This window comes from Neopsephotus bourkii, unplaced genomic scaffold, assembly GCF_033783945.1.
Source record: "Neopsephotus bourkii isolate Nb327-2 ecotype Australia unplaced genomic scaffold, CSIRO-AGI_Nbou_v1 NB_941, whole genome shotgun sequence".
Taxonomy (NCBI): Eukaryota; Metazoa; Chordata; class Aves; order Psittaciformes; family Psittacidae; genus Neopsephotus; species Neopsephotus bourkii.
The window spans coordinates 1,304,671-1,321,435 of NW_026901435.1; the positions used below are offsets into that span (position 1 = coordinate 1,304,671).

General features: G+C 45.0%; 1 protein-coding gene across 2 annotated transcripts; it reads left to right on the forward strand.

Moving 5' to 3' along the window:
* The first annotated feature begins 459 nt into the window (after positions 1 to 459).
* TENT5A (terminal nucleotidyltransferase 5A) lies at positions 460 to 7,957 on the forward strand. Of its 2 annotated transcripts, none has more exons than XM_061358367.1 (3): positions 460 to 709; positions 1,560 to 2,075; positions 3,088 to 7,957. In XM_061358367.1, exons 2-3 carry the CDS (start codon positions 1,641 to 1,643, stop codon positions 3,865 to 3,867), a joined length of 1,215 nt encoding a protein of 404 aa, XP_061214351.1. In that variant the 5' UTR covers positions 460 to 709; positions 1,560 to 1,640; the 3' UTR covers positions 3,868 to 7,957. The 2 variants fall into 2 exon arrangements, with proteins under 2 accessions (XP_061214351.1, XP_061214350.1); XM_061358366.1 differs by lacking the exon at positions 460 to 709 and adding an exon at positions 1,302 to 1,443.
* Positions 7,958 to 16,765: the final 8,808 nt, after the last annotated feature.

The window sequence follows — 16,765 nt, forward strand, 5'->3', positions numbered from 1 at the left end:
GGGGGGTCCTTCATACACCGCCCCCTTTGGGCGAACCGCCGTGTTAGGGGGGCCGCGCGTCATGCCACCGCGCGCCTCATTGGCCCCTCCCGCTGCACGTCACAAAGCTGCGAGCGGTGACGCAACACCCTCCGCCCTGTATGTGCTCCCCCCTCTCTTCCGCCCCCCCGCGGGGCTTCTTTCCGCGCACCCCGCTGTCTGCAGCGTGGCGCTGCGCGGGATGCGCTCTGGGGCGGCGGGGGGGGGGCTGCCAGCTGCTCACTCCCGTCACGGCGTCCGGGAGTGCTGACACATACGGAGGGGTACCCTGCGCTTAGTCTGTTTTAATAGTGTTTATATGTGTATTTGGCTCTTTTAACAGGTGCAAAACAACCAGATACATACATTGTTACTAAATAAAATATTAGAATGTAATTGAAAATTAATACATGTTGGTATAGTATATGTATTATACATGTTACTTCTGTTGCTCCGCAGTCACCGGAGTTGCACTTCATAGTCAGGATGCTCCCATGGAAAGCACGGACCCCTCCGTGCTCTCCGGGTTTTCATTCCCTCGCCTCGCCGACGAGGAGGGCGGGCAAACCGGCGCTGCGCTGCCGCAGGCGGCTTTGAAAATCTCGGTCAGTCGCTAAGCAGCTCAAACCACACGATCCGGGATCCTCGGCATCTGCTCGGAGCGGGGCCCTTGCCAAATTTGGGCGCTCTGGTATGAAGTTTGGCTGTGCCTGGGGTAACCGGGAATGTCTGGGAGGGGGCGGGGGGTGAAAAAGGCAGGGAAGAAAGAATTAAAAAATGGGGAATGAATGGCAGCGCGGAGCTGGGGGCCCCCGAGCACGCATCTTGGCAAGGCAGGAGCCGGGGGAGTCCGCGCCCCCCACGGGGGCAGGGAGCGGTGTTACACTTGTTGCCTTCCCCCTCGGCTAGCGGCCAAAGCCTTGCGGGAGGGAGGCTGCGCTGCGCGGGTTTTCCAGCGGGGCCTTGCGTGGGGCGGGGCAGCGCGCAGGGCCGCGCTGGGCACTCCGCCGGCGCGGAGGGGCGGGTCGAGCCGAGCCGAGCCGAGCCGAGCCGAGCCGAGCCGTGCAGCGGGGAGCCGGCGGGGCGGCCCGTGGGTGCGCGGGGCGTGGGCGTGCCGGGGGCACCGCCGAGGCCGGCCATGCAGATGGAGGGGGCGGGACGCGGGCGCCGTGACTCGGAGCCCCGGAAGAGCGGAGAAACCCCGTATAAAAACTACTGGGGACCTTTCCCGGGCACAACCAGGAAAGCTCCGGAGACGGCGGCAGCTGGCAGCGGCAGCGAGCGGCGCGGGGCGGCCTCAGCCCCGGCGGGGCGCGGAGAGCGGTGGCTCTGCAGGTCGGGCGCCTTCTCCTGCCCTGCAGCACCGCCTGGCTCCGGCGGCTTTTTCCTGCCCCCCGACTTTTTATTCTTTAACTCCCTCAGTAGGTGCGTGCCCCCCTCTTTCCCGCCGTCCGGCTGAGCGGGGCGGCTGCCGGGGAGCGGAGCTCCGGCGCCGGGTGCGCGCAGCTGCTGATCGCTCGCTTTCCCTCCTCTTTTGCCAGGCGCGGAGGAAGAGTACCCCGGGGGAGCGGTGAGGAGCCGGAACGGTGCCATCCAGCCCGGGGAGGTGGCGGCCGCGCACCATGGCAGACGATGAGAAGGCCGGCGGCAGCCCCAGCGGGAGTTACGCGGGCGGCTGCGAGAGCGCGCACTGCAACGTGCTGAGCTGGGAGCAAGTGCAGCGGCTGGACCGCATCCTCAGCGAGACCATCCCCATCCACGGCCGCGGCAACTTCCCCACCCTGGCCATGCAGCCCCGCCAGATCGTCAAGGTGGTGCGGAGCCGGCTAGAGGAGAAGGGCATCGGCCTGCGGGACGTGCGGCTCAACGGGTCGGCCGCCAGCCATGTCCTCCACCAGGACAGCGGCCTGGGCTACAAGGACTTGGACCTCATCTTCTGCGCCGATCTAAAAGGGGAAGCCGAGTTTCAGACTGTGAAAGACGTGGTCTTGGACTGCCTCTTGGATTTCTTACCCGAGGGGGTGAACAAGGAGAAGATCACGCCGCTCACCCTCAAGGTAAACCCGTCCTGCGTGCCCACGCTCCCAGAGCAGGCAGGTGCAAACGCCTGCCGGCGGGCAGCGGGCACCTTCCCCTCCGCGGATGGACGCCTGCACGGGGGGCGCAGCTCCCACCGCACCCCGACACCCATCGGGGACCGTGAGTGGGTTTTGCACCCCACACTTAAAACCGAGGAGGAGTTTGCAGTAAAGCGCCCTTGCTGGGGACTCCTCTGGATTAATTAGTCCCTCTCTCTCATCTGACTTGCTGGGAGAATTCACTTGCTGGGAGCATTGACTTACCTGTGCAGGGCACTGCAGATCTCCCAGCTCGGGTCTGCGGCAGCTTGGTTTGCCAGACACGCTTCCCGGTGTGGCTCTGGGGGGAACTTGGGTGGCTTTAATGTCTGCGAGAAGGAAACCGCATCTGCAAGGCACGCTTTCACATGTGCATAATGCGCCAGAGGAGATGCGTATTCCCTTCTATCGGAGATAGTTGGCATGAGTTAATTAGGCTGAATGCCTTTAAGATTTTTTAGAGGGATTTTTGGAATATGGGGCAGATTTGTGGAACCTGCACTGAAGGGAGTGAACACTTGCTAGTTTTTTTTTGTGGGGAGGGGAGAAAGAAGTGGAAAGCGATAAAAAAGATTTTTTACTTGATTGTAGGAGTGACCTTTGTGGGGGGTGCATGCACAGTTGGCATGCGTGCCATGGACTTCATGTGTGGATGTATTTAGAAGTGATTGAAAGAAGCAGTGTTGCCATATGCTTCCTTTGCGTAGCACAGTCCTGGCAGAACACTCCTGCCATTCCCTTGCAATGATAGCACTCCAGGCTCTCACATTAAGCATTTCTCCTCTGGTTTGTATCTTCACACTCCGTGAAATCCTTTATGAAATGCAAGGGCCTGGGGGGGGGGGGGGGGGGGTTGGGGCATGGGGAAGCTAGGAAATGCAAACAAATGCATTGAAAAGGAAACTTCTTGCATCTGTGTCTTCATTTGCTCATTTTGTCTTTCCAATTATAGGAGGCTTATGTGCAGAAAATGGTAAAAGTATGCAATGATTCAGACCGATGGAGTCTCATCTCCCTGTCCAACAACAGTGGCAAAAATGTGGAGCTGAAATTTGTGGACTCTCTGAGGCGGCAGTTTGAATTCAGTGTCGATTCCTTTCAAATCAAGCTGGACTCCCTGCTGCTTTTTTATGAGTGCTCAGAGAATCCGATGACTGAAACGTTTCACCCAACTATCATTGGTGAGAGCGTCTATGGGTGTTTCCAGGAAGCCTTTGATCACCTCTGTAACAAGATAATTGCCACCAGAAACCCAGAAGAAATCCGAGGAGGTGGCCTTCTGAAGTACTGCAACCTTTTGGTAAGGGGCTTTAGGGCTGCCTCCGAGTCCGAGATTAAGTCCCTGCAGAGATACATGTGTTCAAGGTTTTTCATTGACTTCTCAGACATTGGAGAACAGCAGAGAAAGCTGGAGTCCTACTTGCAGAACCACTTTGTGGGATTAGAGGACCGCAAGTATGACTATCTCATGACCCTTCACGGTGTGGTGAATGAGAGCACAGTGTGCCTGATGGGACATGAGAGGAGACAGACTCTGAATCTAATCACCATGCTGGCCATCCGGGTCCTAGCCGAGCAAAATATCATCCCCAATGTGGCCAATGTCACCTGCTATTACCAGCCAGCCCCATACGTAGCAGATGCCAACTTCAGCAATTACTATATTGCCCAGGTTCAGACGGTGTTCCCTTGCCAGCAGCACACATACTCTACTTGGCTGCCCTGTAATTAGGGACTGAAATTAGTAGACCCAGTGGGGAGAACATTTTCTAAGACCTAGGAAGGGGCGGTGCGTCCCTTTGAAATGGGGTGTTTTGTGCAATCATGATCTGCTCTAGTTTTCAAGCTTGGGAAAAGCTTGTGGTTCTTCTAATAAATAACGGGAGCATGATTGAGAAAGAACCCCAGAATAATTGGATCCTACCCCAGAGCACAAGAGGCCTGTCATTAAAAGCAACCAGCTTCCCCTGAAATATGTGAGGGAGGAATGCTTGATGACAATATGGGTTGGCAATATCTGCTCCCATAGCTTTGGCATAGAGAAGGTGGGAAAGCCTTATTTTCTTTTATTTTTACTCTAGAATGGGATCTGCAAAAGGGAGAATATGAAAGAAACAAAACAAACAAAAAATACAAAAAGAAAAAATACAAAAATCAATTCTATATATATATTCAGGAGTTAGAGGCATAAAGCAGAGATAAGCTGAATAAAAATGTATATTGGAATTACTGCATTTGGGGCTTGCAGCAAGTGCCGTCTGTGGATTGACCGTATAGAATGTATAGCTTGCTTGACTAGAATGCTTTACTAGAAACAGCTTGCTCCAAATGAACAGTAGTGGATTGGTACAGTTATAAAAACAGAAGCACGTACGATGACAAAGTCCATTCTTTCCAGCTGTGTGCATGCCTCACATTTTAAAAATGTGAGAATGCAGGAAAGCCAAGCTGTGGCAAACAGAATATACTCAAGGACCAAAGATTTTGCAGATAAGTTATCCAAGCAAGGAAGATACAGTAGAGTATATATATATATATATATATATAAAAGAAAAGAAAAAAGAAAGATGTTGCTATATTTGTACACACCAACAGTAATCAAAAGTGCCTGATGCCTTCATAAAATTTGAAGTGAGAAAAAAAATATAGTTTTGTGGTTTAACCATGCATTTTGTTTTATCAGGGACAGAAGGATTAAAAACAAACCCCATAAGCTTGTGAATAAGTGGTGGAGGAAATGCCCTATTTTTTTTCTTGGCAAATACCTGTATAGAGTTAATGTTAATGTCAGTGTGCTATTATCCTAGGTACGTGTGTGTATGTGTGTATATATGTTTGTGTGTGTATATATGTACATGTTATAGGTGTATATCTATATATATACACACACAATATATATTAATGTGGTCTAGGAAAATGTAGCAATTAAGGAATGTTTAAATAAAGTACTATGTGTTTTCCAGTTTGCAACAGGATGTCATAGGACAGTGGGCACCTTGCAGTGGTTTTTTTTTAACCCACATCTGAGAAATTTGGAGTAAATGAACCAGTCAGGATTAAGGTGGGATTCAGATAATGTCTTTGGTTGCAAGAACAAGGATTACAGTAATTCAGTGGGTTGCTTGTGAGCCATAATAATTCCACAGATGGAGAAGCATATGACTAGCTGATTTTTTTTAACTATTTTGTACTGTAATGCCATTTTGACATTTAACCCACTAATGTTGTGACTGCATACCTCCATGATGTGTAATTCAGTGGAACGTGGATCAAAGATAGGTTTATTTAAACCCCCTGACAGCTAAAGAATATTGTATTAGTTGGTGATTTGAACACTAATTGTTAATATTTAAAGGAGTATTTTTAATAGAATGCATTAAGCATTCCAGGACCACTAGAATTTAACAAATGTGAAATGAAACCTTTTTAAGAGTGTTGCACGATTGCTTAAAATTATATTTTATATATATATATTATATATATTTTTATGCAAATATTAAACATCTTTGATCTGGTTGTCACACTGCATTTACAATTTCAGTACTGTACTTTATTTAAATGGACTCACTTTACATTGGAACAATAACTATTCACTTTCGTTTCCTCTCCTAAAAGACCAGCAGGGGGGGGAAAAATATCAACCTCCGCTGTTGTTTTCACTTCAGTGCCATCTCTGAAGGTGTTAAATTCTTTGTTGGGCTTTGAAAATCTAATGACTAAGTGACACTTGACTTTAGTATTTTGCTTTTCTTACTGAGGAGACAAAAAAAAAAAAAAAAGAAAAGGGAATTCAGGCTTTTGAATGAAAACTCGCTGTGTTCTGCCTGGCTGCAGGCAGGCTCTGGTGTTGGAGAAGGCAGGGACAGGGGAGAGGACTCGTGTCCTGGCAGTGTGTTTTCCCTGAGGAGCGAGTAGGTACATCTATTTTTATCGTGCTTTGTACTTTTCACTCTGGAGGCAATTTAATAGGAACCCGATTTGTTTACTGAAGCACCTTCCCTGTGAGTCCTTCAGGAAACCTAAAAGCTGGTTCATTGCCATTCCCTTCGTTGGCTCGCTGACCCCGTCCCCACCTTTGCTTCCTTAGGGGCTGTGCTTTTCATCCACTGCTGCCTGCGAGGTTCCCCTCCAGGCCCCAAAGGGCCCATGCTGGGTGCTCCTGGCCCGCTAGTTCCCCTTGCCTCCAGCTCCTGGGAGGGTTTGCTAGCGGAAGCTATGGGAAGGGCTGGGGAAATAGGATCAGCTGGTAATGTGGTATGTCTTCTCTTGCCACAACTATTTGCAGCAAATAAATGAGTCATCCACCTTTAAAAGGGTTTGAGAATTTATAGATGTGCCACAACCACAGAACGCTGATAGTACACGGCACAATGTATTTTTTCCTTTGAAGGACCCTTGTTTTTTTTCCATTGCTTAAAGTTTTGATTTACTTCCTCTCAGCTCAAATTTTATTGTGTTTTTTTTTTAATGGTTGACAGCAGCTAGTTACCTTGTAGTGCATGTAGCAGGGCTCTGAGCTAAACTGCACCTTTTAGCATTTGCATTTTGATACATATATAATATGTTCTTATATATATTATATAGGTATTCCAGATCTGTTTTGCATATGTTAATGATCAAGTGGTGGAACTGGTGGAGCTTTGTTTTATTTGTGACTGATAGCTTAAGAGGTGCCTGGTGTTAGAGGTGGGAAGAAGGCATGAGTTCAGGCCAAGAGTAAAATAAGAACCTCTTTTCAAAGCTGGTTTATTTCTGCGGTTTGCACACCTTCCCCTCTATAGAGTCTGATCTTTTTAAACTGCTTTTCTCCCTCCTCGTCAGCACACTGATACTTTTAAAGTTAAAGACTGGGTTCTTGCTTTGTAGACTTCATTTTTCCCATCCAGTCAGATGTAAGGTTAGAACTTGTGCTGCAAGAGACAGTGTCCCTTTTAAAGAGCTGGACTGATTAAAAGCATTGACCTGATTACACTAAAACTGTTTGTGCCGCAGCTGAATTTGCTTCTAGCTAACAGGGCACTAAACTTGGTTAAATGTAGTGCTCATGAAGCAGCTGAGAGCTTTGAAATGGGATTTTTTTTTCTTTAGATTTAGCTGCCCTCCAGAATGAAAGAACATTTCTTCTAAAAATAGAAGGGCAATTAGATGACCAAAAAGGTGATGTTTTTTCTAGTTTCTCTTCTTGCACTTGAAATACTTTTTATCTTGCACAAAGGCCTTCACACAAAACTTCTAAACAGCTCTTATGAAATGCTTGGGTTGCATGATGTCAGAAGCTCCTACCAGTTCAGAAAAAAGGCTTTTTTTTTTTTTAACTGAGAAAAGTAAGTGTGTTGGGTAAAACTGCACACAAAAGGAAAAACTGTAATTGCATATTCAGCTCCTATTTGAATATATTATTTTGTATGGTTTTCTTTATGCAGAGTTTCCCTTGCAAAGAAGAAAATCGGTGTAATGTTTTGCTGTTGTAATAATGGTTTGCTAACAAAATAAATAGTAAAAAACCCAAAAAAAAAAAAAAAGCCTTCAAATTTCAAGACAGCTTGGCTAAAGCACTGCAGGCTCCTGCAGTCTGTAGGAGTCTGTGCAGATTTGCTTTCCCTCAGATTTCCTTACAACTGTTGCCTTCTGCAAGGCATCCTGTTGCAGCAAACTGCTCCTTGGATTGCTCTTTTGGAACACTTTGACTATAGGCTTTGTCACAGACAGAAAAAGAGCTGATGGAAAACAGACTGTAGAGGGAACAGATTGTGAATTTTGTTTACAGCATCCAATATTTGGATTTTTTTTGTAAATAAAAAGAAGTTATTTTTTTCTATTGATTTGTGTCTGCTGTCTTCCGTGTCTGAAATAGCTCTGGCCTGCTCCTGCTGAATACCAAGTTCTTTTTCATTAATAAAGGACAAGGGCAGCACTTCTCTGAGAAGAGCAGCGTTTGGCCGCTTCCCGATTGGAGCTTAAGACGTTTTGAAAAGCCCTGCCTCATGCCAGCCACGATTGACTGGCTGCACTCAGCTGCAGAGGAACCTCCCCAGCCAGTGCCAAAAATACTCACTGTAGCACTGGTCAGGCTGTGCATAGTCCGAAATCCAAAACAGCTCCGCAGCAGCCCCATGCTCTTGTTGCTTTCCCAGTTTAGAACCTGAGACCAGAAAATCTTCATGATGCCCATGACTTGTGCATCGCACACCACTATGGTGACAATAGCCTGAGGGTCCTAATGCCCTTGAGATGTTTTTGATAGGGGCTCCAAGAGGGTGCTCAGGCATTGGAACAGGCTGTCCAGGGCAGTGGTGGAATCACCATCCCTGGAAGTGTTCAGAAAACACGTAGATGAGTCTCTTAGTGACATGGTTTAGTGGTGGTCTTGGCAGTCCTGAGCTACCAGTTGGACTTGATGATCTTAAAAGTTCTTTTTCAGCCTAGCTGATTCTATGATTCTGTGATTCTACCTTACCAATTCAGTAGGTCTGGGGAGCGATGTGGTGCTGCACCTGGGTGTAAAGTCATGGTGTCTGTATGGGATGGGTGCTGCAGGTACTGCAGCTCAGTTTGTTGCTGGGGAGTGGAGATGCACATGCCTGTTTCATTCAGCTGCTGAATCAGTTCAATTCTTCCAACAAATTCAACATTTACTGTCCTACCCTGTCCTACAATGCTGTCCTTGTCAGCAGAGGTATTTTCTGTTTTCTGTGTTTACAGGGAAGATGCCTCTGTAATGAAGGCTAATTTCCTCAAAAGGCACTTCAAGGGAATATAAAATATTAATTTACAATGCTCATGGCAATAGTTTTTCAACCACGGTGCCTCAGACTGACCCAAATTTGAAAAACATTGGCTAAGACTCTGCAGTGTGTAGCTCTTACTAGGCTCATTCATACACGGTGCTGGGCTTGGAAGGCTCACACTGGCTAAGGGGGAGCCTGAATGTGCTTATTGTAATGATGAGTGAACCTGTATTCCCCTGTAAAAACAAACAAACAAACAAGCTGCTGGGACTGCTCGTTTTTCCAGGCACAGGAGCAGCCCCCTTGCCGAATGCCAGGCGCCTTCTGCACAGTGCCTCTTTTGAAACCTGCTGAGCACAGGACGGGACCGTTGGCCAGCCTGGCTGGGAGAGGGGGATGAGCTCGGCATCCCTGCCCATGCAGCATTGCCTTTCCTCCCACATACCTGCCAAGAAAGGGAGGGACATGTGGCCTAACGCTTCCTCTTGTTAACTTTCTCAGTTATAAAATATTTTAGGCTGTCTGGCAAAGGCGGTTGCAATGCCCAAAGGTGCAGGTAGAAATCAGGGGATTGGAAACCATCTCAATCCAAATGCCTTAGAATGTATCTCAAAATCCAATCCCAGATGGATGCTTTTATGCTTTAGAGTGAGTTAATACCAGTTTGTTTGGTTAAATTTTGGGGGATTTTTTTTTTTGAGAGATGAACGCTAGTTGAGTATCTGGAGCATTGTGAGTCCTCCTTCCCAAACTGAGGAGGGGTATGATGGAGATGCACTTTACTGAATTCTATTTTTAGCGAGAGAGGAGCATTTAGGACTGAGGAAAAGTGAGGGCAAAAGCAACGTGTGAGAATGGGAATCACCTGAGCGACACCACCACAGAAAGCTGAAGTACAGGCTGATAAAGTGGAGAAGAGAAATGGCTCGTCTTTAGCTTGTGCTCACCTTGCTAAAATGAGTCTGATCAGGGAAGCTGTCACTTAGGTCACAGTCTGCAGTTTCTCTTGGCTGCAGAAGCACATTTTTATTTTATTGTGTTACAAAGAAAAGATCCTGAGGAGCCCCTTTTCCCAGGAATGAAGCTGAGTGTTGGCTAAATCAACCCTGTATCCTGTAGTAAATGCATCTGCAGTTCCTGGAAGGCAATAAATTAATAATGCTGAGTTCAGTTTTATGAACCTGCTCTTGGGAAACCCCCATGAAACTTCTGCAGAGATTTTTGTAGCACAGCTGCTCCCAACTGTTTCTGTGGATCTGGTCATGCCTTCTTGAAACTGCCACCAAGCATCCGTTTTATTTATATGTTTTTAGTAGAATTCAGTGCATATGACCACATTCACTTAAGTAAAGCACAGCCTATAGCTATGCACCATAACATTGGAGCTAGTGTAGTTTTGGAGGAATCCCTTAAATATCTATAGAAGTGTGTCAAGAAGCAGCTCTGTTTGTGGAGCACATGTAAGAAGCAAGAGCACAAAACCAAAATAAGCACTTTAGAAAAGAAACACTAAGCTTTCAAAGTGCCATTAAAACCTGATGAACATACTCACCTCATACACTTTTGCATAGCCTCAACCTTTTCATTCTGAAAATCATTTTCAGAATTATTATTTTGTGGATACGCAATTCCATCATTTTGTGTAGCACCTCTTTTTTCAGGACATGCAATGCCAGTACGTACCAGAAAATTTTCCTTTTGCATTTTTGGGGCAAAAAGCTATGTCCTAAACACACACCTAAATATTATGTACAATATATGGATATTTTCCACAGCAAAAACATACAATAACTTCCCATAATGGCTTGGAGGGTATAAATCTCTGCTTCTCAAGAAGATAGTATGCTTAAACATACTTATCCCCTTAACTGGGACTTGGGCATGAACAACTCTTCTGGGTTGAGCTACTTTCCTGATAATTCAGCTTGTCTTCTAGGAAACGGAGACATCGAGAACATTCAGCACTTTTAGAAAGTGAAAGGCTCTGTATCTAGTCTACACAGGCTTTCTTCTCTTCATCTGCTCTCTTGAGGGTATAGAACAGAGTCATTTCAAAAATCACAGCCAGAAACAGTACATAATGAATATGGTTTGGAGACAGCCAGCTCATCCTTCTCAGCATGAGTATCTGGTTACCTCTCTGCCATTTGAAAGAAGGTAGTGAGAGATGCCTGGAGCAGGAAGGCAGTCATTCCTGACAGAGACATACACATCTCTGTGATGATTTTCTCTCAGGGAATGTGTTCTTTAATGAAGGTACACTTGAAGAGCAGTCATGCGTCTGCAGTGGCTGCATGGCTTTCCTTTTAAATGTGACTCCTGTGCTTGGGTCATTCCCTTGATCAAAGACATCCATGGAATTCCTGCAGCACATTCTGATGTGGAAAAGTAATTGCAAGGAAATCTTTCTGTAGTTGCAACTGTTCTTAGTTGAACTCGTGCTTTGAGGGAAAAGTAGATACACAGTCTTTTTTTTATTCTTTTGTTCTTGAGTCTCACCTTGCTTGGTCTCACCTCTGCATTGCTGTTCTGTGCTTGGTTCTCTGCTGCCTTCTTATCCTGCTTCTTGCAGCAGAAGCGGAGGGACCAGCACCGCATGCTCTTTGGGCAATCAGTAATCCTGCTGGTCTCTGGTGTTTGAGAGCCATTGATGTGAGATCTGTGCTACATGTGTCATTAGGGGAGATTCAGCAAAAGGCATACACTCCCTGTGTAAACAGGGGTCCTGGGTGTCCTGTGAAATGCTCTTCAGAAATATTTAAATCCAAGTTCTCCACTAGCACTTCTTCATGTCAGGGGGAGTTATGCATACAGGCCTGTACAAACAGTTGCTTGGACATCTCAGTAAGTGCTGAATAACAGCTAAATGAATTAAAAATTTAGCAGAATAATAATTGTTATTAAACCAGGGAGAAAATGCACTGCAAGGTACTTATTAAAATGTCAACATCCAAGCTAGTAGAAAAGCTCTTCCTCAGCCTGAAGGTTTTTATTTGTGTTGTAGCAGTCTGTACATGCTCTTTGCAAACCAGACACTTGGCTTTGGACTACATTACCCACTGAAGAAGCACATACAGCTCTTGTTCCTTACCTTTGTCATATAGGAAAGAACAAAAACATGATAGTTTTCTGCTTTGCGATAATGGTGTGAACTGTGACCCAGCTGATTTATGTAAGTGCTGTTTGTAAGTAACCCTATAAATGTCAGCCAGTGGCAGAAGTGAAACCGAGTTTGGGCCTTCCTTTTCACCAGCTGTGAACTGCTCTTTTGAATTTTTTATGGAACTATAAAATTGAATTGCACATTTTTCCTTAGATTGTTTTTCATTTATTCCCAACTCTGTCACCAATCATGTCAAATATTTAAGGCGGGATTTTTTAGTCTGCCAAACTCATTCTTGCCTGTTTTTGCTGAAGTCATGAATCTCTGTGGGACCATGCATCAGCATTTGTGCTGTGTGCTAGGTTCTTGGGGAGCAGTATCTGCTTTCTTGTAGCCACCATGGGTCTCTACACATGCCACATTTCATAAAGTTATTAAAAATCACAGAAGTCCCAAGAATGTGACACCAACCAAATTTTACCCAAACATAGACAGCCCCAGATTTGTGTCCAGGGTCTGATAGGTGCTGCTTGTTACCTGCCGTTCTCTGGCCCCACGAAGAGTATTTGTGGTTTATATGCAAATGAGGAATGCAGCATCTGTCTTGCATTGGGCTATTCTGTTGCTTATATGAAGACAACCCATTAGGCAACAGAACCTCTGCAGAGCTGGACTGGTGGCCATCCCAATCTTCCAAGAAGAGAGAAAAAAGGCCTTCAGGTGCTGGTGAGGAACTACTGGCAATCTTGCTGTGAAATGCTCACGCAGTATTGCATCAACACTGAACATGGTACATGATAGGTTTGTTTTCTGGAGTTTTGTGGGAAGATGCCATATTTGCTGCAGATCACCTGGTGCATTACCTGAGTTTTAGTTGTCATGGGTGCATATTACTGACCAAAGCACATGGAAGTACTCTTTAAACTGTGCTCTTTGACTGTTTAGAGGGTTTTCTCTATAAGCAGCACAAAGAATAGATGGCTCGCAGATATTCTTCACTGCTGAGAGCTCGTCCTTTGGACTCCCAGAGTTTTTGCATGGGAGTATTTCCTATGGGATGGTGCTCTTCCACCACCCCAGAAATGCCCTTCCACAACAGTGGGAACATCTGTGAATGATGGGAAACATCTGATGAAATTCTGGCCAATGCATCAGACACATGAGCGAAAGAGGGAGGTGCAGGGGTGCCAGTAGGAGACTTTTCCTTTGGCTTTAGCCAGCCTTTGGATGCAGCAGTAACAGCTACCCCAGTGCTTGAGGAGGCATGCAGAGAATGCACAATGAAGATTTGGTACCTGAGCCTGACCTTAGCGTTACTTGCTAGTTCTTTGTTGTTGAATGTTTGCTCTGCAATAGCAACTGAAGGGCATGACCAGGTTAGGACCCATTGTACCAGGCACTGTGCAAACACCCTTGTGCAAGTCCCTCCCTTTAGAGCTTCTCCACTTGGGGATTTCAATGAGCTTATTCTTTTCCTTTAGCTGTCATGCAGTAAGTCATCTCATTTGATTAAGGCAAGCTCTCAATTTTCTAAGAAATGGGATAGGCACTGCAAAAAGTGTTCCCAAAGAGGCATTTTTCATGAAATATGATTGAATTTTATAAATTTGTTCCCTTGCTAAGAAGACTGACATGCAAAAATCTCATCTCACTTTCATGAATAACTGAACTCGCTCTCTTAAAAAGCTGCGTGCTTGATGTGATACATTTTCATCACTGAGAACTGAAATCAGTCCTCTTTCTCTATAGTCAATGCAGAAACAGGTGTGTTTCTGTCCCCTCCATCTTGAATTGCAATCACTTCAGGAGGTGAAATGAAACAACTGCGAAGTAATGTGTAGCAGCATTCAATGACTGCAGAGCCAGAAGCTGCAAACACGCTGAAGAAGCTGAGCCTGTACTTTACATCTCTTGAAACTGAGCTTCCCCACAATAAGTGGGTGTCCTGACTGGGTTTATTGGTTTTTATTCCTGTGAAGGTGATACCGTACTTTCTCATTTTTTCAATTAGGCTGGCTACCAGATCACTGCATCAGGCTCAGGAATTTTCTTAACAGGAAAAGATTAACTTCACCCTGCAGGGCTACCTCCAACAGCTGGCTCATGAATCCACCTCCCCCAAATACTCACTGTCATAAGTTCACAATGGCCCAGCCCTAAACTGACAGCAGGAAATCACTGTCCTGGGACACAGAGTCTCACTGAGTGTGTGTTACCTCCTGGATATATCAAATTGCAGTCTTCAGAAAAATCTTGATATGCTAAGCAGTTTATAGACAAAAGTTGTTAGAGGGTTTAATGATTGCTAACCACACTACATAATGAGGTCGGGGGAGCCTAATAACAGTCCTTTCTGTAATTCAATCGAATAATTTGAAACTCAGCTGTAAACCCCGTGACTGTGGTGAGAGCCATGTACTGTGGTTATGGGGTAGTCCATGTTTCCATCATCATTCCTTGTTTTCAGGGTTTCTAGTTCGGCAGAAAATCAGAGTCCACATATGGCTTAAATTCACAAAAGGCATGAAATTCAGAATTAGGGGTGGAACTCCCTGTTCTGTCCCCCTGCCATGCTGTCACACTGTGGCATGCTGCCCGCCAGGAGGGACAACAGCCTGTGAGCAAACTCCTCCATGTAGCTCTTCACAATTACTGACTTACATGAGCTATTTATTAAACATATAATCCCCTCTCCCCCAAATAAAATGTAGAGCATTGGCAAATGTTTGGCTTATGTCTCTGATGCTGTGGTAATTAGTAGTGGACATTTTCCCTGGGATCTTGGCAAAGAATGTAGGAACTTATTCAAATAAGAGCTTCATTTACTCTCTGAAAAGCATATGGATTTCTAAATGAATCCATTTGTTAGGTATAGTATAAATAACAAGCCAAGAAAGACCAGAATGATAACTTTTTTTTGGAAAGTATTTCAAATATTGCTTATTTTGGTTGTGGAATAGACAGAAACATTCTCATTTGAAAGGTTGGGCTCAGACATATTTATTTTTCACCAGTAATTTTAGATCCAGTTTTTTCCTAGACATAGTAAAAGCAAAAATTGGCAAATCCAAGAAAAACACCCCACTGATTTCTTGGGAAGGAACTGCATTGCTAATCAGAGGTCTGGCTAGTCCACCACACAGAATGTCCTTCTCATACTGGTCTAAACTGACTTTCCCAAAGAGCCGTGATAGCTCATGGCTCAAAGTCCTTCCTACATAGTATGGGGTTGATGTACTTTTTACTTTCCTGTTTGGACAGATGAGAGTAAAAAGCATATGGTCTAGGGGAAGCTTCTTGCCGTGTTGCAGTGAGTCTAGTGGAACCTTGCAATAGAGAGTACACCTTGCTTTTTTGTTATCTGCTTCTGATCACCACAAAGCTTCTTGGGCAGAATCCATCCCTGGAGCCTACAGCCCTTGCAGGACACTGGCAAAAAGAATCTGGACTGAGTGTGGCCAGGAAAAGGGTCACCATGCAGTTGGCCTTGACCTGTGCAATAGTCATGGTGCACACCTAATTTGCTGAATGTGCACCAGAGGAAAAGTGTTTTGCAAAATGTTTTTTATAATAGAGTTGGATTATGCCAACTTTCTACTTACGCAGGAGAACTGAATTTGGTGCAGCTGTAGGGAGAAACCAGGTATTATTTGGTGGGAATATGGGAATTCATGCACTACTTACAATGGGACCTAACGTGGCCAGGGTTTCAGGTAGGTCTGCCTAAGCTGTTTTCTTATATCTAACGTATCATGAACTCTGCTCTTTCTTCATACTTGCACTGCACTCCAGCATCAGCCCCTGTTAATCACAGTGCATGGCATTTTATTCCATCTGATCAAGAACAAATATTTTTTAGAGTTCTTCAGATTTTTTAAAAAATTGGGTCAGTGTAGGAATAAAAATGTGTGATTTCCAGAGTAATGGTTATATTAAGTCTTTTGACATTTCACAGTTCAAATATTTATCTGGACCTGTGTGGTAAATTTGTTCTGAAATAGCAAAATTTTCATACAGCATGTGTATGCTTGTACGTGTGGACGTGTAGTTTTGTGAATGTAAAGACTGGATAGTACCTTTTAAGTTTTTCATTTCTGCTTTTGATTAGGTGATTTAAAAGGCAATTTAATAAGCCTTAACCAAGGCCTGTTCAGTCACAGTTCAGTGGCTTCTGTGCAAGATCAAGTCCTCTTTACTGGTTGTCTTATGCTCGAAGGAAGGAAGCATGGGCCCACAAAGCCGTCTGTAAGAACTTCCTCTGTGCATTAGAAAAAAGCTGCAGAGTTAGCATATTATTTGCAGAGTCAGTATTTCTAACCTTTCCCATCTCCGAGGAAAAGAGTACCAGGAATGCTACAAGTGAAAACTCTTTGGGAAGTTACTTCGCTGTTCTGTCGCTTCCTATTCACCTCAAAAGCCATAAAATACAATTCACTCATAGATCAGGGGCAAAGCAAGAGCAAGTGTATGTTCCTTATTGATCTCTTATGATCCAAGCTTCCTCCCTATTTACTCCTCATATATTAATCCTATTTATTTTCTTAGTAATTTGCAGCAGCCTTTCTTTTCACAGCAGGATGCCTGCATGAAATACTCTTTTTCTTTCTGTGCTTTTTGAGACTCAAATTTAATTTTGTGTGTCAAATTGATTTTTTTCCCTAATGTGCTTTTCATTCATAGCCTCTTGATTATCTATTTTTAAGGAAAAAAACAGACACCAAACCACAAATAGGAAAAATGTATCTCCAATAAATAATCTGGCACTGCTGCCATAAGAGAAAGTTAATCCTCACAGTCAT